Source organism: Ostrinia furnacalis, unplaced genomic scaffold, assembly GCF_004193835.3.
Source record: "Ostrinia furnacalis isolate ACB-3 unplaced genomic scaffold, ASM419383v2 OfSCF0862, whole genome shotgun sequence".
In the NCBI taxonomy this organism is placed as follows: Eukaryota; Metazoa; Arthropoda; class Insecta; order Lepidoptera; family Crambidae; genus Ostrinia; species Ostrinia furnacalis.
The window spans coordinates 399154-424991 of NW_021131101.1; the positions used below are offsets into that span (position 1 = coordinate 399154).

Sequence of the window (25838 nt, forward strand, 5' to 3'; positions counted from 1 at the left end):
AAACCACAAACTAATATGATCTGCCGGTGTGTAGGCAGGGCAATGAGGAGCAGGTGAAACCGCGGGTACTGAGGTTCACCTGGAGCATGAAGACTACCTCCTCGCGGGATCCCAACGAGATTATGGCTGAGATTAGGAAGGTAAGGAGTCTTTCATTTTTAAATACTGGAATCTAACTGTCCGTAAGCCTCAATGATTCGAGTTTTGAGCTATGTTCTGCAATATACCCCCTAGACTAGAGCACAGAATTTGAATTTGCACTTTGTGATGAGTGAGTCAACACATTGGTCCAATCGATTGTCGATATTCTCATAGCATAGATGGAAGATTACACAATGAACAAGCAAGTTCAAATGAGTTGACCAAGTTAAAGAAATTCTGTTGTGTTTGCAAGTTGAGACAGCAGAACCATTTAGAGGGTCAATTTGTGAAAAAACAAAAAAGAACAAATATATTTCACCTTTTGAGTCATGAGGTTATAGTGCATTTTAAGGTTTGACTTGTAAAACCCTTACATATAGCCGAGTAATCCATGACCTGATTTGTCATAGATATAGTACTCTATATGCCGACCCTCAAGAGACTGAGCATTTTTCGACGTCGATCGTTAAATGGAGTGACACGATAAAGCGAATAGAAAATAACATAATCCAAGAAAGTCAAGAAATTTCGACGTTAGAAGGAGTTTTTCGTTGAATCGAGTGTCGTTATAGTATATTACACTGTCTTTATATTTATTTATTTATACTTACCCATTCTAGGTGCTAGACGCAAACAACTGCGACTACGAGCAGCGGGAGCGGTTCCTTCTTCTGTGCGTGCACGGAGACCCTAACGCCGACTCGCTGGTGCAGTGGGAGATCGAGGTGTGCAAGCTGCCGCGCCTGTCGCTCAACGGCGTGCGGTTCAAGAGGATATCCGGTAGGTGACGCTGAATATAGCATGCTTTTGGAAGCAAATAGTTCTGGTAGTGGAACATAGATGACGCTAAATCACAGCGTGACCGGTTCCTGCTTCTGTGCGTGCACGGTGAACCCAACGCCGACTCGCTGGTGCAGTGGGAGATTGAGGTCTGCAAGCTCCCGCGCGTGTCGCTCAAAGGCGTGCGGTTCAAGAGGATATCCGGTAGGTGGCGCTGAACAAAGCATGCTTTTAGCAGCAGACAGTTACAGATGGCGCTAATTCGTATTTAAAGTGATCGGACTCGCTGGTCCTGCGTGCTTTTCGAAGCAGGTAGTTTTAAGTTGTGGAAGAGAGATGGTGCTAAATCGAAGCAAAAGTGATAGAGATTCGCTGGCCCGGTGGGCGGTGCTTCACGATATCCAATAGATGGCGCTGCGATACGCATGCTTTTAGCAGCACGCGAGCTTAGATAATGGGACATAGGTAGCGCGTAATCAAGATGGCAGCGTATTCAATGTGTCGATTGTATACTTTCACAAACAATATGTAGGTAATTAGCAATTTGACAGAGCTGTGCTATGCAAGCTGTCGATGGATAACTTACGAAATGATATGCCCTTGCAATATGGTTTTTCAATTTGAATCGTTTACCCTACAGGCACAAGCATCGGCTTCAAGAACATTGCGTCTAAGATCGCGAACGAGCTCAAGCTGTGACTGCCCGGGACCGTCCCGCGCCGCCGCCGCCGCCGCCCGCCGCCGCCGTCCGGCGACGAGCGGGACACGCCGCCGCCGCCGCCGCCGCCGCCGCCGCGGTCCGACTCGCTGCGACTATCCGCAGAAGACATGGTCCTCGTCGCCAACGGAGGTATGCGGACACCGTCCGGCGCACTCGCCCACTTCCTAGCGGCGTATACGCCGACCGAACTCTCTTTAGCGCGCTCCGACTATCTACGACCGCCCGTTTCTCCCGCGAGAAACTTCCTACCGATCCCACAGCCTCGGTCATCGCTGTCCCTACGGGCGGAGAGCGCGGATATAGACGACTCAAGATCGCGCACGCTCCGACCGGCCATGCAGCATCAATCGTACTCGGTCAGCGTACACACGTTGCGGCGGCAGGCGCGCACCCGGTCCCCCCCCTGCGATTGCCTTCCCACTGACCCCATCCCCCCTCCTGAACTCTTCGACTTCTAAGCGGCGGCGTTTGAGGGTGTTTTGACGTCACACTTCTGCTTCACCTGTCATTAAAGTATTATACAGGCTGTCCCAAAGTCTAGCTAGTCTAGCTCTGATGTAATAACGTGCTAATTTTGGGACAACCTGTATGTCTTTGTCATAAAGCGAAGGCATAGACGATGTAACGTTTCACGTTATTGTATTTCTCGATGACACACGCCTGCATCAAGGCTAGTTTATGAAAAAGTCTTGATCCTTTCCCTTAACCTTTTTAACGCAATTGCGTTAATTATTACTGTATTAAAAGAGTAATGTAGCCAGTAATAAGGCACAGTTTGGAATGCAGGTGGAGCAGAAATATTAAGACGAGTTTCAATGCGCTATAAATAGGATTGGAATTGAGACAGCTGTAAGCCCATCCCGCTCTTGCGTATAATGAGCAAGGGAGAGGAACTTACAGCTGTCTCAATTCTAAATACTTGCGCTACTTGTATGTACACAATGTTTTTGAACGTATCTAGTGATTACATTGTAAAGTTTTGCTGCTAGAGATGTTTACGAATATTGCATAAAATACTTGCAAAACTTACCTTAGTAAAAAAAACATAAGGTTGATATTTAAAAGTAAGTTCAAAGTTGAAAATAAAAAACGAGTAATTGTTAAGCTTATGGGAATCTTTCGAATTTCAAATTTGAAAATCGAATGATCGATTTAATCGATTACGATAAACACGACTTTATCCGAACTAGATGTAGTGATGGGCCGATCGAAAGATCGCGTCATTCGATTTTTAAATTGTTTTACTGTTGTCGAACGCGACCTTCGACCAGTCTCTCAGTGGGTCTGTCCACTATGCAAATAAATGGATAAATCTGTGACTTAAGAGTTTTATTTATAGTGTCGATAGTGTAGTGTTGGGACATTCGCAGAAGGTTTCAATGTGCCAATCGGAGATATCCAGCGTGAGGCGTGCTCACAGCGACCATGATCTTGAGACCGAATGTTTATTTAATAGTAAACTTTAAATGAATTAGTTAAAGATTTTTATCGTGAACCCGCTCTCAATTTACGCCACTTGTAATATAATTTTACTTATCATGAATTTGTATTTTTTTCTCTGTAGATAAGTCGACTGGCGGGCGGTGCGCGCGGGTTGTTCCAATATTTTTTATTGTTTTTAATTTATATCAATTATTTTCTTGGCACGTTTTAAATCGTTTTGATGGTTTTCTTTTGAAAAGACATTGTCGCCGCACCGCCGCCAGTCTTGTGCTATGCTTACTACCGCGTACAGTACGTATTTTTAATCATATTGTAATAATGTACAAAGTGAGTTTGCGCTCAAGAGATACAATTTAGTGTTAGTTGTTTAATTATAATTTTTTTCCAATTATAATGACAAATATAAATATACAAAAAAAAAAACATATGTGGCTGTCGTCGAATAGCGATAAATGTTCATAATATATCGATAGTGTATCGCGTCACGCGGTTGTCTCGCGGTCGCCAGCGCAGACTCTTTCTAATTGTAAGGCTGAAATTAGAAAGAAAGTGTCAAAGCGTCGTTCTCATTCTGTAACTTTACACAACATAGATGCATCATAGTCTATACTTACACTACTGAAATTTTAGGTGTGTATTGTATTTGTGATAAAAGTATTATGAACTTTGTAGTTATAGCAATAATGTTCATTATTCGTCGTGTCAAAATGTAAGTTTTTCAGTTGAATGCATTGTACTCAGCCTTCGGTTTGGTGATTAACACAGTTTCGTTTTCGTTATTTGGTGTGATGCTTTCCTTTTCTATCGTGTGAGATGTTCGCATACTTACTAGGTGATAAATATATTAAATAAATAGTATGTACGTCTGTATGTGTAAGCTGTGCGGCGATCGCGTTTTTTCTATAATATAATTAAGTGTAGTGTTATACTTTTACATGAAATCACAAATAAGACATCTTTTTGAGTGAAAGCCGCGCCGCCAAAGTGTTTTAATCGCATGTAATGTTTTGACAGAAAATTAGTTGTCGATGTCGATAAAGGAACGTGTACAACACTACTGTTGTTTTCTATGAAATATTATTGTGTAATAAATTTTTTAGATCATTAGATTCGTTTTCATTTATTATACCTCGTTTTGAAAAGCAATGGTAATATAATAAATTACATTATTTGAATGCAATAAGGGACTCAACTTGTATTATATTTAATGTTCATTTGAAAATAATGTAAAATATTTTGTCGTCTGGTCGTTTTTGAAAGTGCGGAGTTATTGAGTAATAATCGTTGTGTATTAGGTTACTGCGTTTAGATTAGAAGTTCGCTGGATTGTATACGCTGCCGCTATGCTATATTTTATAAATAGCCTCACTGCTCTATGGGTCTTTTTATACAAGGTGGTTTTTAATCTAGTTTTTTCAACTTCGTGTTGTCTCGTGGTTTTATATTTCTCGTAATTTGAATTCATATTTCGATTCTGACTTTTTATGTAGGAAGTTACCACGTTTATTAATTTTAATGTAGTGTTCTAGAAGGTATAACATATCCCCCTGTATGATAGGTTTTCAAAATGGCGCGTGTCGTGTGACGTCACCCGGCGGCGCGGCGTTCGGCCGGGTATAATGTTTACATACTGTAATAATATATTTATATATATATATGAGCTTTGTTTTATGATATAACTTAGATTAGAGTCGACGACTGTTGACGCGTGGTACGACCTTTGTGAGATATTCAAGTGGAAATAAATTTTATTTTTAATTCCAGCTCTGGAGTTTTTTTTTCATGGTATTTTGGAATAAGAAGAATAATACCAACACTTGAATTTATTTCGCAGATACAGAACGTAAAATACCCCTGTCAGAAAAGTACAGATGTTTCTGGTGTTTAAATACTACTTGCAACATGAACATTTAAGATTGGTGAAAGAAAAATTTACTTTCCATTGGTGAGTCGTTTTGAAAAAGTTGTTTGTTATAAAATTCTCGATATTAGTCCTATTCAAAAAGTAATTTTATTTGGATATCAGAATCACACCTTGGGACTGAACTGAAGTCCAGTTGTCATAGTAATTAATAAAATATAGTTCGGATAAAAATAAATGAAAGGGATATATTCAAAGAAATCATAAGTCGTATTTACTTAGGTTTATATTTAAGTAAACAATTCAAATATCTACAACATTAAAACAACACTAATAATAAGTTAAAATAGGTTTTTGAGTATTTTGAATTTCTTACAACTAAAATTGACTTTGTAATTGACAGTTAACAAGTGAACGATTAGTTTAATTCTAACAAAACTGTAAAATATAAAGTCAACAAACAATAAATCATCACAATTTTGTAATAATACACTTACAATAAAACAACATTTAATTTTATTGGTACTCTGTACACAAATAAGCATTATAACAAATATTTAAGCAATAAGTTAATAAGAGCGTACATTATTTACAATATTGCAAGGAGCATTGATTTTTTAGCCTAGTAGTTTCGATGTTTTCGAAGGTATTTTCAAAGGACGTAGAGTGGCTCACAATAGACCCATGTCTCTTACAAATAATACGTCAGGCTCACGCCATTTTATGATGGGATTATACAGGGTGTTAGGTGGCTCCTTGGTCCCACCATAACGACTTGGTGGGAGCCAACTACGAATGGGGCAAAACAGAAGGATCATGTGGGAATATACCCCTTCACTCATGGGCATAACTGATGTCCATGAAAATTTCTCATAATCCACTGCTAAATTGTACATAATTCATTCTCATGGTAGTTCTTCGTCCTTCTTTACTGGTATCCCGTCCAAGTCTACCTCTGTACTTGGGATTAACGGAGGTTTAAATCCTCCATACTCTATCCTTAGTTTAGTCACTTTAGGAGTCCGGTCAGTCCGTCTAACTTTCATTTCTACAACATAATCTTTGTTGTTCTCCCACCAGTTATCGTAGTTCTGCAAAGGGGGTGGACCATAATACTGGTTATTGGGGGTATTTGTCACGTAACTTATGTACTCTGCTAGCGACTTTTTGATGTCATTCACTTTATGGTTACTTCCATTGCCGTATTGGTATGAGGAAGCGTACTGGTTACCCCAATGTGTGCTCTGAATTTGCTGTTTCTGCCGATCTTTTAACGACTGTATATTGGCTTGCATTTGCTGTATGTCTTTTAGAACTTGATTTGAAGACTGCTGTTTCTGATCGTGCCGTATATACTGAAGGTTTTGTGTCGCTGGAGCCTGGTGCGATCCGTGACCGTAGTTGTAGCCGTAACCCAAAATGGCGACCGGTTTCTCTACTATCCTATCAACTGGATATGGCACTCTTACTGGTACATGCACTTGCTTTTCTACTATCCTGTCAACTGGGTACGGGACTTTGACTTCCACTGGGACCTGAACGGGGTAAGGTACCTTCTTTTCGACGATCTTTTCTACTGGGTACGGCACCCTTTTCTCTACTGGGTATGGTTTGTCGACGTATTTCGTTACCACTACAGGTTTTTCCACAATTTTCTCGACAACCGTCGGCACTGGGTACGGAACTTTTACGGGCACTTTCTTTTCGACAATATGATCTATATGCACGGGATAAGGTACCTTTTTCTCCACTATCCTGTCGACTGGGTATGGTTCTCTAACGTGAACAGCGTAAGGAACCGGTTGGGGCACCGGTACTTGAATATGAACAGGTTTTTCGACGACCTTAGTCACAGTCACCGGTTTCTCTACGATTTTTTCAACCTTCACTGGCACTCTCTTTTCTACTGGGTACGGTACAGGTACCTTAGTTTCATAATGGACTGGGTAAGGTACCTTTTTTTCCACAGGGTATGGTACAGGCACTTCCTTGTGAACGATTCTATCTACGGGTACAGGCTTTTCTACTTCAACGGGCACTGGTACTGGGGTTTCTATTGGGACAGGGTATAAAACCTTCTGTTCTACAGGCACCTGAACTTCATATGGGACTGCCACAGGGGTCGGTACTGGCACCGTTTGGATTACCTGTTTTTCAATCACTTTTTCAACGGGATAAGGGATGTGAACCGGTCGATCAATGAATACTTGTTGTTCCACTGGATAAGGAACTTTGACTTCGACTGGGTAAGGATGATGTATGTTTACAGGGTATGGTTTATCGACATATCTAGTCACTTCAACTGGTTTTTCAACAATTTTCTCATAAGGCACAGGAACGGCTACCGGCCTGTCCACCGGCACATGTTTGACGACTTCCACTGGTTCGGGGTAGGGCACTTGTTTTTCAATAAACCTATCTACGAATTTTGTTATTGGCACTTCTTTTTCTATTATGATTGGTTGAATGATTTTCTGATTGTCAGATCCGTAATCATAATAATTAATCAGCTCACTCCTCTCATTGCTGGAATCATCTCCTGGTTTTACGTGAACTTCTGATTGCATATTTTCACTTGTATCTATATTTTCTTTTGAACCATCCTCTTGATTTTTATCTTCGTTTTTTAATTCATTGTTAGGATTTCTTGCCACACCATATTTGTAAAGCAAATTATTCATATTTTTCTGGATTTTCCTTGAAGATTCAATAGATTCCATATACTTGCTGTACAATGTTTTTGCTATATCTAACGGGCCTTTGTTGTTAGCTCTCCCTTCATCTAAATATTCATGCACTTCCACATCATTTATGTGGGTTATTGATACAGGAATAGATTCTTGGATTTCAACAAGAGTTTTTTCTTTCTTAGGACTCTCAACCGTTTCTGGAATGAACTCACTGTCAGATGCATCGTGATCTTCAACAGAGTTTAGAGTATCAGTATAATTAGCATTCAGAAGTCTTAAAGCTACTGTGATGGGTGCTAGATATTTCTGTCCAATAGGTCTAGGAGTGACGTTTATCAAATCTTCTTTATAACTTTTCTTTTCATCCTGTTCTTTATAATTATCTTCTAAAGTGTTTCTGACACTAACAATCTCATAGCCGTCTTCAATGTAAGGAACCATCGTAGATACTAAGTTATTTACAATTTGTTCTTTGTAATTATCAGCGGATTCTGCTACAACAATGGGAGACGCAAATTTGTACTCGTTCGAACCTGTCTGTTTCACTTGTTCTTTAGATTGATTGTTTTCAACATGTTCAACGCTACTATCGACGATTTTCCCAAATTTAGCTTTGACTGTGATCTTGCTTCTTGGATGCTCGTACCTATATTTAGTTTGTTCAGCTTTCAAACCAAATCTGGGTCTGGGTTTGATGATATCGTCTGTATGGATATTAACTTGCTTTTCTACAGCATGATTGATTCTTAGCAAATCCTCATTTGATATTAAATCTTGCGTTGATGCTACTAATTTCGATATCCCATCGTTATTTTGGTATTCTGTGTTCTGTGTCAGTGGAGTTACGGTTGTGTAGTAATATCTCTCGCTTCGTACATTATCTCTAGGCGATTCTACTCTAAAGTGGACCGCTCCTCTGTAAGTGAGGGGTCGGCCAGTGGTATCTTTAGCGCCAAAATTACTATTAATATCACGATTAATGTAGCTAGGACTTGGTGTTGATACTCTGTTTGGCTGGCTTATTTCACTAACGCTTTCTTTTGCTACCGAATCCGAAATGTTATCGTGCGAACAGTTGGCGTCTTTGAATACTTTGACTACCGACGACGTTAACACCTCGTGATCTTGCTCAGAAATATCCTCTTTATGAAGAGGTCTAGAGCGTTCATTTTCGCTTGCTTTACCATCGTTCTCGTTCTGTGCCGGGTGTTGTTGTTGAAGGTTGTAAAGCTGTGTTGTGCCGCTGTTTTGAGGGTAGAAGAAGTTTGGAGTAGGGCTGTATTGGACTAGGTTCCGAGGGATAGCAGTTGGTAGAACTTGGACGAGCTCCTGGTTGACGGCTGAAGGGAACTGTTGCTGGAGCAGGAATATTTCAATAGGAGTACTTGGAGCACCGTTTGGAAGTCCTTGTGGATGGAACTGGGTGTTGTTAGCTCCTGGTAACTGGAATGGCTGGGGTATTATCTGAAATGAACAGAAAACATATGTACTTCAAAGAAGAGTTTTTGTTCTAAAAGTGGCACTCGTATTTCAACTTCATAAAATACCACAGCATGACAACTTTCGTGCTTTATTTTATTGTAACTAAGGGTTATTATTTCAAATAAGACTGATTTCCTACAAATGGACGACTTGCGTCCAGCTCAAAACGTCTAATCTGAAAGAGTCTTAAAACTGTCACCAAGTGATTTATTTTGCAGGTGCGTAGGGATCACTACATAGGGACAAAACTTACTAATATTTTTTAAAGTAGGTATGTCCTAATATCTGCAAAATATAGGATGTTCATAATAGGGTCTTACATTCTGGTTATTCAGCTCAATCGCTCTCTGCCCGAGCGCGAAGTTGGCGATGTGCGTGTGAGCGCCATCGCTCGCATTCAGCGCTAGGGCTCCGTGGTAGCCGGAGCCGTCGGCCGCGTACCGCACGCTCTGCTCAGCCTATAAGAAGAACAGAACATAATTAATGAGGGTTTTCTTGAGTACATCAAGAAAGGCGACCATAACAGCGTATTACACTTGAAAATTTCCACAGGTTCATCCAGTGTCTAAGTAGCTCAGTTGGAAGAGCAGTCGCCAGGCAAGCGGAAGGTCATGGGTTCGAGTCCCGCGCCTGCCTTTGGCAGTTCGATTTTTTCAAGTTGTTTATTTAAAATTTACATCAAGGAAACGCAATCGCGGTCGTCCAAACAAACTTGGCGGCGCCGCGGCGCTAGCAGACGAGGCGAAGAAAATCAGCAAGACTTGGAGCGAGATCAAAATATATAGGTGAACTATACTAACCAACCAAAACAAGTTCTGTAACTATGCAAAATACCTATAGGCTTAGCTATAGTAGGTAACTGTACATATTAAAGTATCTGTCTCTTGTTCTTTCATGTACTTGCCCACTACAACAACTTAACGACAGTAATAATAATAATAATAATAATCACTTGGTTAACAACCCGTGAGGTCTTCTTTTTCAACACCGGAACAAGTTCCGAGAGTCCAAAAGACAAAAATGAAAATAATAATATTTTATTTCCAAAAAGATATACATATTCTTGACTAAAATGTACTTAAACTATGCACTAGTTATTGACCTATTTAAATATTTGCCAGTGTTTATCAAATTAACCTGTAAAATAAGTTGTAATTATTACCCGCTCATTAAAAATATGTATGTTGAAGCCATAATAGTCAGGATATGAGGGTAGTTTTAAATTTAATTTAATCTGAAGTGTAAGTGCATTTTAAGTGTTATCACGGTCATTTCCAGCAGAAAACATGAAAGTATCATTTCCTAAGAAGTCATCTCAAGCTACTAGGTAAGTACCTACATAATATTTCCTTAAATGTATATTAATTAAATAAAAAAAATATATTTTGTAAATTAACACGTGTGCATGGTTTAAGTTAGTGAGGGGGAGAGGTTGTAACACATGGGATTGGAGTCCTAAGCGTTTTATAAGGAAACTATGAATGTATGGTGTGTGATTAGTCGGTATTGCGAGCCAAATCGTCCATTTGTCTCTAGTAAATTAGAACATAGCTCGTACTAGATGGCCGCTGGGGCATAAAATATCTCGAGTGGACACGGACCTGAGGGCCTAGTGTGAGTTTCAAATGTCCTCACTAGTGAGCGCGTAAAAAATGACACATTAAATGTATGACGGATTACACAGCGCCCCTAGCGGAAACTTTCAAGAACTAAATGTTTCATAATTCTTGAGAGAGGCCTTTGCCCAACAATAGACGTCTATTTAGTCATGTTCCTGTACTAGAGACTGAATGACCTGATGATGATAATGATGTTCTTACCTGTGGCAGTTTAACGTAGTAGTGTCCAACTGTAGAGGGTGCACCTGGCCCCAGCTGCCAGCCCCATTCGAACCTCGCGCCATTCTGGACCTGCTAATAAATAAAAATAATAATTGAATAAGTATACCTAGAGGTAGAAGTTATTTAACAACTGTCTGAGCACATTAGACTAAACATTCAACAAGTAAATCCAAATTACAAATAAGTAGAGCACATCAAGCTTACTTGATGTGCTCATTCGTCTGTACTTATAGGTTCCAGTGTAAAGGTTGAAATGGTAGTCATTTTGGAAAAATATGGGTAAAAATGTTTTCGATGAAATTCATCGTCTCGATACGAAATATAAATTAACTGAAATCATTCTCAGCGTTCTTCTAAAGTCACAAATATACAGGGTGTCCCAAAAAGTAGTGTCAAGCCGAAGCCTAGAGATATACCAAGAGATAATACTAACCCAAATCACCGTGACTTTTGATAGTTTTCGATTTATGATTTTTTTTACAGCACAGTATTTTAGTTTACATTATTTTGTGTTACTGAATCAGCTAGGCCTAGTATTTATCTAATAATAATAAAAAAGTCAGGCATGTAACTTGACTATTCGCGCCACAGTGACCAAAAATGCCTAAGCACAGAAATTTAAAAAAATCAACTTTAAAACTAGTATCAAAAATCGCTGAACATACATGGGGGTGATTTGGATAGCCCTAGTGATGCTCTACCTCTGGGCTTTGGCTTGACACTACTTTTTGGGACACCCTGTATAGACAGTTACTTTGTTATTTAGGTAATATTATTATTAGTTTCAAGATTTATTCATACTTATTCATATTTATTTAGATATCTTTAATATAAAATCGGCGTCCATACTTAAAATAATGAAGCATGCATGACCTTCACAAGTGTAATATCATAACTAAAATGAATTATTGACATTTATTTAAGTAGGTTGTTCAAGCGTGGACGAGTTGACGGGGAAGTGGTTAACGATTGCTGTAACTATTAATTAATAGCAATTACACTTTCTATTCACTTGCATAATACTTATCATCACCTGATTGTACATAATAAAAGTATCAATGGCAGGCTCTTTTCTTAGAATAGGTACTTAGGCTTTGTTTAAAGATATCGAGCGCAGACCAAGAATTAAGTTTTTTGGGGTATTTTTTTATTTTTGTATAAACTACAAATTGCAAACTACAATCTGAATCGTTAGTCGGTCTAATTTATAAGCAAGATTTGCGTTATCTTCATAAGATTTAATGAGGGTTTTCGTCTGACTGCTGCGTGATTGGTGGATTTTGACATAACATCTGTCAATGTCATGTCAAAAATAACCAATCATGCAGCATTTGGACCTCACGTCTACGTATTGCCATCTGGCGGATTTTTAAATCGCGAAAACCCTCATTGCACCTGTAGAAAGTGCGAGACAAAATTGGTTTATTCCAATTTGTACTGAAAAACCAAATTTACTAAAAACTTAGTACTTTCTTTATGGGAGTCTCTTGTTTATCTTAAATAATAGGTATTGTTCCCTACTTTTATCTCTGTGAATAAGGTAAGAATGCAAAGTAACACGGTGTATTTTACTCTTTCTAAACACCTATAAGTTTCATTTTTCTGAAACATATTTTTCCATCCAATTTTGAATAAATGTAGAGCTCAATCAATGTTTATAATGTACTTGGTATGTTATAGAGTGAGCCTACCGCCATATTACCATATTACAATAATCTATAGATTAAACGTAAGATGTAAGCACAATCAGGTTTGTTTCTGGGTCAATTATTGAAGATGACGATGCGAAGTTATGGTGTTTGGTTTTTCATTGTTTTTGGCACAAATACATCGAGGAAGTTGGACTGATCCAGGTCATGCACATTGCACATATAGACTGAAAAAGTGTGGTGTGTATGAAGAGATTGTTGGTTTTGGTGGAAAATTAAATTATCTGGTAAATGGCGGGAAGATATTATGTAGGTACTCATTTGTAGTTGGAATGTTCAATCCTGCAAAAGGCCTTATACTTGTAGTGTGATGGCTGAGTATGAGGTATATTCTCGAATTCAGTAAGTTATATTATTACTAGCTTTTGCCCGCGGCTTCACCCGCGTGAAATATAGTTTGACACAGATCGTTATAAGCCATATACCTATAGCCTATAAGTTATTCTGGGTTATAAAGAATAATAGGTACTGTAAAGTTTCATCAAAATCCGTTCAGTAGTTTTTGCGTGAAAGAGTAACACATATCCATCCAGACATCCAAACTTTCGCATTTATAATATTAGTAAGATAGGATAATAATATTAATTAGTATGATTATATTGTGCCCTTAATATACGACTATAATATAGACTCTATCTCCTTATTTTATCCTATTTTTAACTTTTACTAATATTACATTTTAATTTAAATGTACTTTTTTCCTATGTGCAAAATTCTAATAAGTTTTATGTTATCATAAATCAGTTTAAGCACGTAACCCATAGTTACTGTCCATATGCACATACCATATGACATAAGGAAGACATAGGCTCGGCATCTGGTCCCGGCAGGCCCATATACGAAGGAAAACCAGGAGTAAAAGCGGTGTAGCCACGAACGATGAAAGTGGTCCGAGCAGAGTTTTTGTAGGGTACGCCGTGCTAAGAAAAGCTAGGTCGTAATTTACTTTTGATTTTCAATTTTACTACGCGAGCATATTATACAGGATGTAAATATTACCACAGAATAATAATAAGTACTATATTACTTGACCAAACAAAGAGGATTGCTTATTTGAAAGCTTTTTTATAAACTCTAGTTTAGCCCTGAAAACTGCTAAAACTGGTGTGATTTTACAGCTCATAAATGACTGTGGTGTCAATTGACATTAAAATAAAACATTTTAATGTTCAGTTCATTGAATACTGAACTGCTGTCTGAAACATCTTTGTTTTTACATCAGAATTCCGGAAAGATGTTTTAAAAGATAAAGATAACTTGGGTTTCTACCGTATTTTAATAAGCTGTTAATTTTTTGGTGTTAATGAGTGGATTAACAAAGAGTTACGGCAGAAAAAGACAAGCATTTATCAAATATAACTTTTTGTATTATTTAGTAGTGCGATAATTAATATTTTTCTCGAAGAATTTTGTAGAAATACTGCAGACAGAGTGATCCTTCTATTGGAACTAAGTATAAGATATTAGTTATGTATAAGATATGTGCTCATAAATGTATTAGTAGGTCTACGTAATAGAAAAGCAAAGAAAGTTCAACCAAACCTTTCCATGGCACGTAAAAATTGAAGGGATTTTAAAATATATTGCATGTTCTTTAGCAATAAATTAGTTACCGTGTCTATTGAGACCGCAATAAATATAGATCCAATGATCGATAAATAATCCGGTCCAGTTAGAGCGTTTACTTTTACCCATAAACTTATGTAAGCGCCCTAAAATTACATAAGTGAAGCTTTAGTTGTAAAGTAGCATGGGTAAGTAGGCGCACTAGTTATAACATATACATACAACGCCCGTATTTAGAAACGATGCTTTGTTTAAGTGAAGCAGCAAATCGAACGCATAGAGCTCTGTGATTGGTTCGTGTGTTACCCTGTGCGTCCACGCGCACTGTGAGACTTCATAGTAATGTTTGTGAATACAGGCATTAATCTTGCAATGTATTAGTTTACTAAATTACCTAAACATTGTATTTACTGGAAGAGCTTTGAAAAATATCAGTTCAAAACAGTTTTAAGCAAGTAGGTATGTAATGTAAATCAATCTTATTACCCATACTTCTTTCTGATCTGTGTCCTTTGTATATAGAGTTTTGTAAACTTTGAAGGTAAATAAAGCTTTAATAACCCACAACAACTGCTGCAATTGCCTAGCTCTTTTTCTTCTTTCTTTATATATTTTTAAGACAAAATATAAAATCCAACGACATTACAACTAAACTCTGATTTTTAATTCGACGGAATTTTGACATTTCAGAAGTGTTGCCAACATTGAAACATTCCCACTAAGAATGGAGAGCATTTTCACAAATTAAAAAATAATCCTTTCTTGAATTTAAGGTTTCACTTGAAAAACTAAGGCTTAAAAATGTAGGACTGATCATTTCAAAATGGTTATTTGAATTTTTTTTATCATATTTTTGAAGTTACAAAAAAAATTGGGAAATTATTTTTCTATTACTGGACTCCCTGGCCAATAATCCATGGGTTACAAATAGGGTTTCTGCTCGAGCCTTCTCGAACTCGAGAAAACTCGAGAAATTTGGCTTCATTCTAGACGAGAAAAAAATTACCGGAGCTCGAGAATTCTCGAGTTTCGATTTTGAAGCTTTAATACTCTTGAAAGCCTGTTTTCTTAGACAAAAGTTAGTTTTTAATTATTTAATAGGTTAACGTTGCTTTTAGACTGGCCTAGTCTTCCTTTTTTAACTGATTTGATTTGCAATTAATGATCTCAATCGAAACTAAGTAATAATGTTTACCTACGAGTATGCCATACCTATTTATTATGTATGTTTAACTCTGACTGATTTAAAGACCGAAAAATTTGTTAACTGTCTGTTAGGTTACGTAGGGTCAGGGAGGCAACAGTGACTCACTTTTTTTTCGAAGCTTAATAAAAATAGATATCGCTTTAATATTGGCCTAAAATTTGCTCACATTTTAGATACACTATTGAACTGTAACTGAGCACTCATGATTCTACATTATTTACTACTTATGTCAAAGTAGGAACCTAAAACAAAAAAATGATAATTGAGTCACTGTGGACTACTAGGTGTACACACTGACTCACTACCGTGGTACACAGTATTAACGTGGTAAGGCAGTATTTATATGAAAAGAAAATGCCCATTCCGCGTAGTTTTTTATTAGAAATAATAACAAAACTGCACAAGCTATTCTTATTATAATCAACAATTCAACACGACTCTTAGTACTTTTATTGCTACCTATAAGATCTTAAGTCATCTCAATCTCTTCGTTATTTATTTCTTCCCTATTTTTCTGTCGGTTTTTTTCCGTGGCATTCTGTAGGAGTAACCTGCAGGCCGGGGAGCACTCTAGGACCACTGCTGTGGTCCCACTTCCCCGGCGGCTCTTTTTAAAAACTCCTTTGCACTCCTTGGTGAAGCGCTCGAGGGGCCAGCTTTCGTTGCTCGCCACATTCTGCTCGTGAAGAGCCTCCACGAACTCCTTGAGATCAGGGTCCCCGGTGATGGAGGACACCACCACGAGGGGCAGCCGCTGCTTAGGCTCCGTCACCCGCAGAGAAGCTGGGATTGCTTCTTTGAAGCGCCTGGCCGACTCGGGGGATGTGGTCTGGATGACCACACCCGCGTTGCCCACCTTTCGAAGTCGGTCGATCTGGACATTAAGTCTGCGCGGGTCGACGGCCCTCTTTAGCTCTGCTTTGGTGTCTTCAGCAGTCTTGAGAGTCTCGGAAGCTGAGTCCGCTGGGTACACCGCGATCACTGGGCCCTTGGCTGCTGGTATCGGAATCTGACCTGTCCTGCTGCGTACCATTTCGCTGAAGGTCGGCTGGCGGCTGCTGGGCTGAAAGGAAGTCGCTGCTGCTGCTGGCGCTGCTGCGCCCTGAGTCGCCTTCAGAAGCTCGTTCTCCGCTTCTTTGTGCTGCAGCTTGGCATCCTTAAGTTTAAGAGCTGCCTCTGCCTCCAACATGCGCAAGTCCATTACTCCTGCTGCCGCCAGTACCTCCTGTCCATAGCCAGAGATGGCGTTCACCTCTGCCTTGTTGAGCTGTTGATCAGTATGGGCATGTATGGGAGTGCGCACACTACGCCGATTCGATTTGGCCGATTCTTCACAAAAATTAAAATCGGGCACAACTACCGGCCAACTAAAAATCAACGGTGTGCGCATACTCTTACTTTAACTTAACAAACGTCAAAAATCTGTCAAACTCCATACAAAAAACACCGGTTATCGTCATACCGGTTGTCGGCCGTTTGGTGTAGTGGTTCGAAACGGACAACTATTCCGGAGGTAGCGGGTTCGATTTCCGCACAGTACAAACATTTGTGTGCATGAACATATTTGTTTGTATTGGACTGGGTGTTTTCTATGTATAATAAGTATGTATTTACAAAAAAAAGTATTTAAGTATGTTTATATCCGTTGTCTAGTACCCATAGTACAAGCTTTGCTTAGTTTGGGACTAGAAGCGCAGTGTCAAATGTCCAAGGATATTTATATTTATTTATATTTATTATCCTGCTTTCGCCTCCGNTGGCACTCGTATTTCAACTTCATAAAATACCACAGCATGACAACTTTCGTGATTTCTTTTATTGTAACTAAGGGTTATTTCAAATAAGACTGTGATTTCCTACAAACGGATGACTTGTGTCCAGCTCAAAATGTCTAATCTGAAAGAGTCCTAAAACTAGAAGGAAAACTGCCACCAAGTGATTTATTTTTAGGTTTGTTTATCACTAGATATGGAAAAAACTTAAAAAAAATTTTAAAAGTAGGTATGTCCTAATACCTGTAAAATATAGGATTTTCATAATAGGATCTTACATTCTGGTTATTCAGCTCTATCGCTCTCTGCCCGAGCGCGAAGTTGGCGATGTGCGTGTGAGCGCCATCGCTCGCATTCAGCGCTAGGGCTCCGTGGTAGCCGGAGCCGTCGGCCGCGTACCGCACGCTCTGCTCAGCCTTTAATAAGAACAGAACAGAATTAATGAGGGTTTCCTTGATTAGGTACATCAAGAAACGCGGCCATAAGAGCGTATTAGGCGGGTTTTAGAATCGCGCTAACCGCTCGTTCGTCGATCGTCGGCGCTGACAGATCAATATGTATGTAATTGAAGGGAACGTTCCTGAGTGACGTTGATCGCTCGGCGTCGACGCTTCATACATTTCGGCTGTCAGCGCTGACGGTCAGCGTGCGTCAGCTTGACTCTTAAACTAGCCTTACACTTGAAAATTTCGACAGGTTCATCCAGTGTCTAAGTAACTCAGTTGGAAGTGCAGTCGCCCGGCAAGCGGAAGGTCGTGGGTTCGAGTCCCGCCTTAGGCAGTTCGATTTTTTCAAGTTGTTTATTTAAAATTTACATCAAGGAAAACGCAAACGTAGTCGCGCCCCAAACAAACTTGGCGGCGCCGCGGCGCTAGCAGACGAGGCGAAGAAAATCAGCAAGACCTGGAGCGAGATCAAAATATAATTATAGGTGAACTACACTAACCAACCAAAACAAGTTTTGTAACTTATGCAAAATACCTATAGGCTTAGCTATAGCAGGTACCTAACTGTACATATTAAAGTATCTGTCTCTTGTTCTTTCGTACTTGCCCACTACAACAACTTAACGACAGTGTTTATCAAATTAACCTGTAAAATAAGTTGTAACTAATAACCGCGCATTAAAAATATGTATGTTGAAGCCATAATAGTCAGGATATGAGGGTAGTTTTAAATTTAATTTAATCTGAAGTGTAAGTGCATTTTAAGTGTTATCACGGTCATTTCCAGCAGAAAACATGAAAGTATCATTTCCTGAGGTAAGTACATACATAATAATTATTTTCATTAATGTTATGTATCAATATAGGTAATAAAATGTAATTACAAATTGGAATTTAACGCGTGTACAACCCGACTAGAGGATACAATTCGAAATAGAGGATTTGGCCTACACTCCCAACGCTGACCCTACGCAGCTACGGTCAGCCTACGAGTGCATTACCGCAGCAAAATTTTTATAAATGTTGTGCTTTAGAGAGTCGAGAGTACCTATAGCAGATAATTAGTCCATCGTGAGCAGAAAGTCCACTAATAGCAAAATTCGTTCAAATTATTATTATTTTAAAGTTATTAGGAAAAAACAGATTTTGCTGGGGTAATGTTTGAAACATTGTTAGGGCAGAAGTCCTCGAGTGGCGTCCACAGATTGGTTTGGGTTTCCTACTCTATGGGCTGATCGATCTAAAGAAGGTCGCGGAAAACATTTACACCTGGATGTGCGCAGCGCGTGACCAGTGTTTGTGAAAATCCTTGGACTTTGTCTAAAGCCCGGTCTGTGAGCACGTAGAATTTTGTCCAATTACCCCAAGCTACCCATCCTTATCGCTCGCGCGTAATTATGTTGCTGTCGCGCTCGCACACTCACTGCGGGCGCCCGTCGCACAGTCGCGACAGCAATATAATTAGCAGTAGACGTCTTTGATTCGTCGCAGCGTGGGACGTCCACCCACAAGGTGGACCGACAACATCATAAAGGTAGCAGGAAGGCGCTGGACGCAGGCCGCTACCAATCGATCAACATGGAAAGCATTGGGGGAGGCCTATGTTCAGCAGTGGACGTCCTATGGCTGAGATGATGATGATGATGAGACGTCTTTTGGTTGAAGCGAACGATATTAGAGAGGATCGTGCTTCTGCAGTGGAGACTAAATGACCTGACTATAATTATATAGTTCCAAAATACTGAACTGTCCTATCCATGACATTGACAGCGGGGCGCCACCGTCAATACCGGATCGCTGATTCCGATTTTTGCCATGTTGGAAACCATATAGTTGAACGATGGTAGCGCCCCCCTGTCATTGAGTTTGGTGGGACAGTTCAGCGTGGGTCCTCTATACCTGTGGCAGTTTGACGTAGTAGTGGCCGACGGTAGAGGGCGCACCTGGCCCCAGCTGCCAGCCCCATTCGAACCGCGCGCCATTCTGGACCTGCTATTGATAAAAATAAGTAATTAAAAATTAACTATCTACAAGTTGTAAAATACAAAATCTATTACTACAAACTAAATAAGTTTTCAGTTTTATGGTATAGGTTGAAGAGGCAGTGTCGTCCGTGCATTAGTCATTTTGGAAAAATAGGGTTTAACCCCTATTTTTCCAAAATGACTAATGCACATGCCCACAAAATGGACTGACGACCTCTTAAGGTAGCAGGAAGGCGCTAGATGCAGCCGTTACCAACCGGGCGATGTGGAAATCATTGGGTGAGACCTATGTCCAGCAGTGGACGTCATTTGGCTGAAACGACGACGAGGTCTATGTTCAGCAGTGGACGTCCTGTGGCTGAAATGATGATGATAAGCTTTTTCTTTATTTTTAGAACTAAGTAAACTGATTGTGCCAAGACGATGATCGTGTCTAAGTTATGGGATCTCGATACAAAAGTTTACTGAAATCATATTTTCAGCGTTTCAGGCGTTCAAACGTTAGTTAGGTAGGTACATAATGTAGTTAAGCAATATTATTTTTAGTTCTAGATTTACTCGTAAATGACTTTAATGCATATTTAAGACGTTCGTAAATCAGACGCGTCGTGATGTTTAAAATTATGCAGCATGACATGACCTTCATAAGTGTAATATCATAACTAAAATGAATTATTGACATTTATTTAGGTTGTTCAAGCGTGGACGAGTTGCCGGGGAAGTGGTTAACGATCGCTGTAACCATTAATTAATAGCAATTACACTTTCTATCCACTTGCATAATACTTATCATCACCTGATTGTACACAACTCATGTATTAATGGCAGGCTCATATTATAGTATAAATAGATATTTGCTCAATGATAGAGAATTTAAGGGACTAAGAACTAGGTTAAGGTTTTACCTATGTATAACCAAGTTATTTGGTATTTTCTATTTTTGTACAAACCCGAGCTTTGGGAAAGCCAAGTCAAGGAAAATGATGATGAAAAGCTACTTAGGTAAGTAATGGAACTTAATTTTGTGTTGCCTGTGCCTTAGATTAGCTTTTGCATAGTTGTTACTTTGTTAAGGTAAAAGCAAAACAAAAGATGTTTTTAAAAGGCTTTAATGCTTAGTTAGTTTTATATCTGTCCTATACCGAACAAAGGACACATTCCTTATGTGTTATTGGGTGAGCCTACCGCCATATTACCATATTACAATAATCTATAGATTAAACGTAAGACGTAAGCACAATCAGGTTTATTTCTGGGTCAATTATTGAAGATGACGACGCGAAGTTACGGTGTTTGGTTTTTCATTGTTTTTGGCACAAATACATCGAGGAAGTTGGACTGATCCAGGTCATGCTCATATAGATTGAAAAATGTGTGGTGATGTATGAAGAGATTGTTGGTTTTGGTGGAAAATTAAATTATCTGGTAAATGGCGGGAAGATATTATTATTATGTACTCATTTGTAGTTGGAATGTTCAATCCTGCAAAAGGCCTTATACTTGTAGTGTGATGGCTGAGTATGAGGTATATTCTCGAATTCAGTAAGTTATATTATTACTAGCTTTTGCCCGCGGCTTCACCCGCGTGAAATATAGTTTGACACAGATCGTTATAAGCCATATACCTATAGCCTATAAGTTATTCTGGGTTATAAAGAATAATAGGTACTGTAAAGTTTCATCAAAATCCGTTCAGTAGTTTTTGCGTGAAAGAGTAACACACATCCATCCAGACATCCAAACTTTCGCATTTATAATATTAGTAAGATAGGATTATAATTATAATCATACTAATTAATATTAATATTAATTAGTATGATTATATTGTGCCCTTAATATACGACTATAATATAGACTCTATCTACTTATTTTATCCTATTTTTAACTTTTACTAATATTACATTTTAATTTAAATGTACTTTTTTCCTATGTGCAAAATTCTAATAAGTTTTATGTTATCATAAATCAGTTTTAGCACGTAACCCATAGTTACTGTCCATATGCACATACCATATGACATAAGGAAGACATAGGCTCGGCATCTGGTCCCGGCAGGGCCATATACGAAGGAAAACCAGGAGTAAAAGCGGTGTAGCCACGAACGATGAAAGTGGTCCGAGCAGAGTTTTTGTAGGGTACGCCGTGCTAAGAAAAGCTAGGTCGTAATTTACTTTTGATTTTCAATTTTACTACGCGAGCATATTATACAGGATGTAAATATTACCACAGAATAATAATAAGTACTATATTAATTGACCAAACAAAGAGGATTGCTTATTTGAAAGCTTTTTTATAAACTCTAGTTTAGCCCTGAAAACTGCTAAAACTGGTGTGATTTTACAGCTCATAAATGACTGTGGTGTCAATTGACATTAAAATAAAACATTTTAATGTTCAGTTCATTGAATACTGAACTGCTGTCTGAAACATCTTTGTTTTTACATCAGAGTTCCGGAAAGATGTTTTAAAAGATAAAGATAACTTTAGGTTTTTACCGTATTTTAATAGGCTGTTAATTTTTTGGTGTTAATGAGAGAATTAACAAAGAGTTACGGCAGGAAAAGACTAAGAATTGATCAAGTATAACTTTTTGTATTGTTTAGTAGTGAGATAATTAATATTTTTCTCTCAGAATTATGTAGAAATACTGACAGACAGAGTGATCCTTCTATTGGAACTAAGTATAAGATATTAGTTATGTATAAGATTATTATGAAGTGCTCATACCTACCTACATGTTAGTAGATCTACGTAATATAGAAGCAATGAAAGTTCAACCAAACCTTTCCATGGCACGTAAAAATTGAAGGGATTTTAAAATATATTGCATGTTCTTTAGCAATAAATTAGTTACCGTGTCTATTGAGACCGCAATAAATATAGATCCAATGATCGATAAATAATCCGGTCCAGTTAGAGCGTTTACTTTTACCCATAAACTTATGTAAGCGCCCTAAAATTACATAAGTGAAGCTTTAGTTGTAAAGTAGCAAGGGTAAGTAGGCCCACTAGCTATAACATATTCTAACGCCCGTATTTATAAATGATGCTTGCTTAAGTGAAGCAGCAAATCGAACGCATAGAGCTCTGTGATTGGTTCGTGTGTCACCCTGTGCGTCCACGCGCACTGTGTACCTAATGTTTGTGAATAGCAAATATTAAGTAGATATTAACTTATCTAAACATTGTATTTACTGGAAGAGCTTTGAAAAATATCAGTTCAAAACAGTTAGATGCAAGCATGTTACGTAAATCAATCTTCTTACACACACTTCTTTTCTGATCTGTGTCCTTTGTATATAGAGTTTTGTAAACTTTGAAGGTAAATAAAGCTTTAATAACCCACAACAACTGCTGCAATTGCCTGGCTCTTTTTCTTCTTTCTTTATAATTTTAAGACAAAATATAACATGGAACGACATTACAACTTCGTTCGTCGTCCAGCAGTGGACGTCTTTCGGCTGAAACGAACGAACAACTAACCTTTAGATATTTCTGACAGAAAATATTTTTACGAAAATAAAGATTCCATTTCGTTAGCAACTCTACCGATCGTCTCTACATTACATTTGTACTTTAAGCTCGCCTTGTCTCCGGCAGTGAAAGCACGAGTTAACTTCCACTTGGTTTAATAGAATTATGATAAACGGAGTATCAGTTAAGTAATATTAACCAGTAACCACGGATTTGAAAGCCGATTTGCAGTAAGTGCCTCGTTGAAATAGGCTCGACTGATAATTTTATCAGTAAGTTAGAAGAAATAATAAGTGGGCGGACGTGTAACTTTGACATAAATGGACCACCGTTTATCAAGATTTTGATACAAATCTTATAACTAGATTAGCGCCATATCTTATCAGTAAAATCAAGGTGAAGTGTGTTTTTAATTTTAGAGATCATTAACGGTGGGCGGACGTGTAGCTTTGAGTTAAATGGACCACCGTTTATCAAGATTTTGATGCAAATCTTATTATTAGATTAGCGCCATATCTTATCAGTAAAATCAGGGTAAAGTGTATTTTTAATTTTAGAAATCATTAACGATTGAGATTAAAAGATAGTTTTGAAAAATACGAAATCAAACAAAGCTTAAGTTCTTGGCAAACTTGATAATGTTTAAACATTAATATATTATGCAGAATTTCTTATGAGATGGCTTTCTAATGATTTTAATTTCTTCCCCTATTTTCACTCCTTTTTGATTAGTATTTACAGCAGAAAGCCTAATCCTATCTTTTTAGGTCCCATAAATCTCAAGTAAACCGTTAAAGTTGTTTACAAACAATCTTAGTACGATTTTGAAGCTAAGCTTAATACACCATTTCACTTTAATCTTAACGAAAGTTTCAACGTCTATGTAGTAAAATGTTACGCAGGTATCAATGAATCGTTAACGTAGTTCTCGGATCAATTAATTACATTCGTCCTCCCCCTAAAAACTATAGTTTTTATCCATTGTACTTCGTCTTAGATAAGACTCCATCTGCATTTGCTATTGTGGATTGTGCCGGTATAGTATCGTATGAACTTTCTCCGGAAATCGGCAGTAAAGTATTGTTTCGCTTGCTATGGACGTTTGACGTTTATATGACTAATAAATAAGGGAAAATGGAGTAGTTTAATGAACTATTGCGAGAATTTCAATGCGGCAATATCTTCCAAGTTTACTTCATACCCCTACCACCACTATTATCAAGTTATTAACTTTACTCTGTGTGTACATAGGCATTAATATGTTTTAGTATCAAACCAATGCTCAATTTTACTTTGAATAATAGACGATTTATTTGATTATTTCCTTTTACAGTCAGTCGCAGCCAAATATTTATTATTTCTAACGTCACATTAAGTTAAATCATCAGTAACTGAAACTACGATTATCACATAGGTAAATAATACCTACTCCATGCTCAATCATTTATTGCATTGTACAAAACAGTAAATATTCGCTAGGTATTAATAGAGCTATCAACTACTATTTACTTCAATGAAGTATTACCTTGTTTTACAATTATAAATTGTAATTGTTACTAACAAGTACTCAAGTATTACCTTCTTTTACAAAATACCGAAATTGTAAATTGCTACTTACAAGGTTTGTATCTTGTGCCCAGACGCAAGTCGTTACACCGAACGCGATCCACGCTCGCACCCACTGAAATAAATTAATTTTATCTTAATTAAATTAAGCTAAGGTGAAATCAATTCAATTAGGACTGAAGCAGGTTTGTGAAAGATACCGTTCAGGCAATTAATGTAGGATTGGCTGAACTAATTAATAATTAGATGATTTTCTAATTAATAAATTAAACAATAACTTAAGGACCACACGAAAAAATCCAACTATGAAATCACATGCAAGACTAATGCAGTCTACACACACCAAACCACCGAATCCCGACATGAGTCGTCGATTTTTTATGTTGTCGTTTTACATTCTTTTGATATAAAGCGACTGACCACCAACACCTTGTGGCGGTATTGGTGTGCCCAAAGGTTGCTATACCTTTTGTATATGTATTGTAATGAATCTTTAATCTTTATACATAAACTTGAATGAATTTTCTGTATTTTTGGGGTTTCTTTCTACACTCATAAACGGGCGCGCTCAGGCATGGTCAGTTATTTAAAAAGATATTTTTGTTGGATGACAAACCAGCCAGACTGGCTTTATGTGTGCCCTGAATTAATGTTAACGCTAAAAATAACCGACGGATATTTGTTATTTATGCAGTTATTTGCATACTAGTCCCGACTCCCGGCGCTGCTCTATATCCTGATTGACCATGCCCTCAATTTCTCTGGCTTTCACAGTTAGTATAAACGCGGATTAGTAAAAGGCTGTTTAAGCAAATTCCAATGCTTGGAAATGGTTTCACCTACTTGGTGACTTAGTAGTCTAAGGTTTGTAATGAGGGTTTTCGCGATTGAAAAATCCGCCAGATGGCGGGACGCGGACGTGGGGTCCGACCGCTGCGTGATTGGTGGATTTTGACATATCTGTCAATGTCATGTCAAGAATAACCAATCACGCAGCATCTGAACCCCGCGTCCACGTATCGCCATCTGGCGGATTTTTCAATCGCGAAAACCCTCATTCCCTAATGATATTTTTATGCTATAGTCTTGCTAGTTTTTCATAATTACCTTAGTCTTGTTACACGTTTGTACAACATTCTTAAATATTCATTGTA

The 25838-nt window shown here is 38.2% G+C and overlaps 2 protein-coding genes across 8 annotated transcripts in view; one reads left to right on the forward strand and one right to left on the reverse strand.

The window, feature by feature from the left end:
- Positions 1 to 4616, forward strand: part of par-1 — a 60780-nt gene extending 56164 nt beyond the window's left edge. For all 7 annotated transcript variants that reach the window (XM_028301039.1, XM_028301044.1, XM_028301045.1 and 4 more), the window contains 3 exons: positions 35 to 140; positions 762 to 921; positions 1562 to 4616. In XM_028301039.1, the coding sequence (XP_028156840.1) occupies positions 35 to 140; positions 762 to 921; positions 1562 to 1620 (325 nt within the window). In that variant the 3' untranslated portion in view covers positions 1621 to 4616. The remainder of the gene's footprint in view (positions 1 to 34; positions 141 to 761; positions 922 to 1561) is intronic.
- A 608-nt stretch (positions 4617 to 5224) lies between these two features.
- On the reverse strand, positions 5225 to 24799 carry LOC114350302 (uncharacterized; the record flags this gene model as incomplete). Its single annotated transcript, XM_028301038.1, has 4 exons — positions 5225 to 9100; positions 17492 to 17629; positions 19559 to 19651; positions 24737 to 24799. Coding segments are annotated over 4 exons (3543 nt in total), but the record flags the coding sequence as incomplete, so codon positions are not given.
- Between the last annotated feature and the right edge of the window lie 1039 nt (positions 24800 to 25838).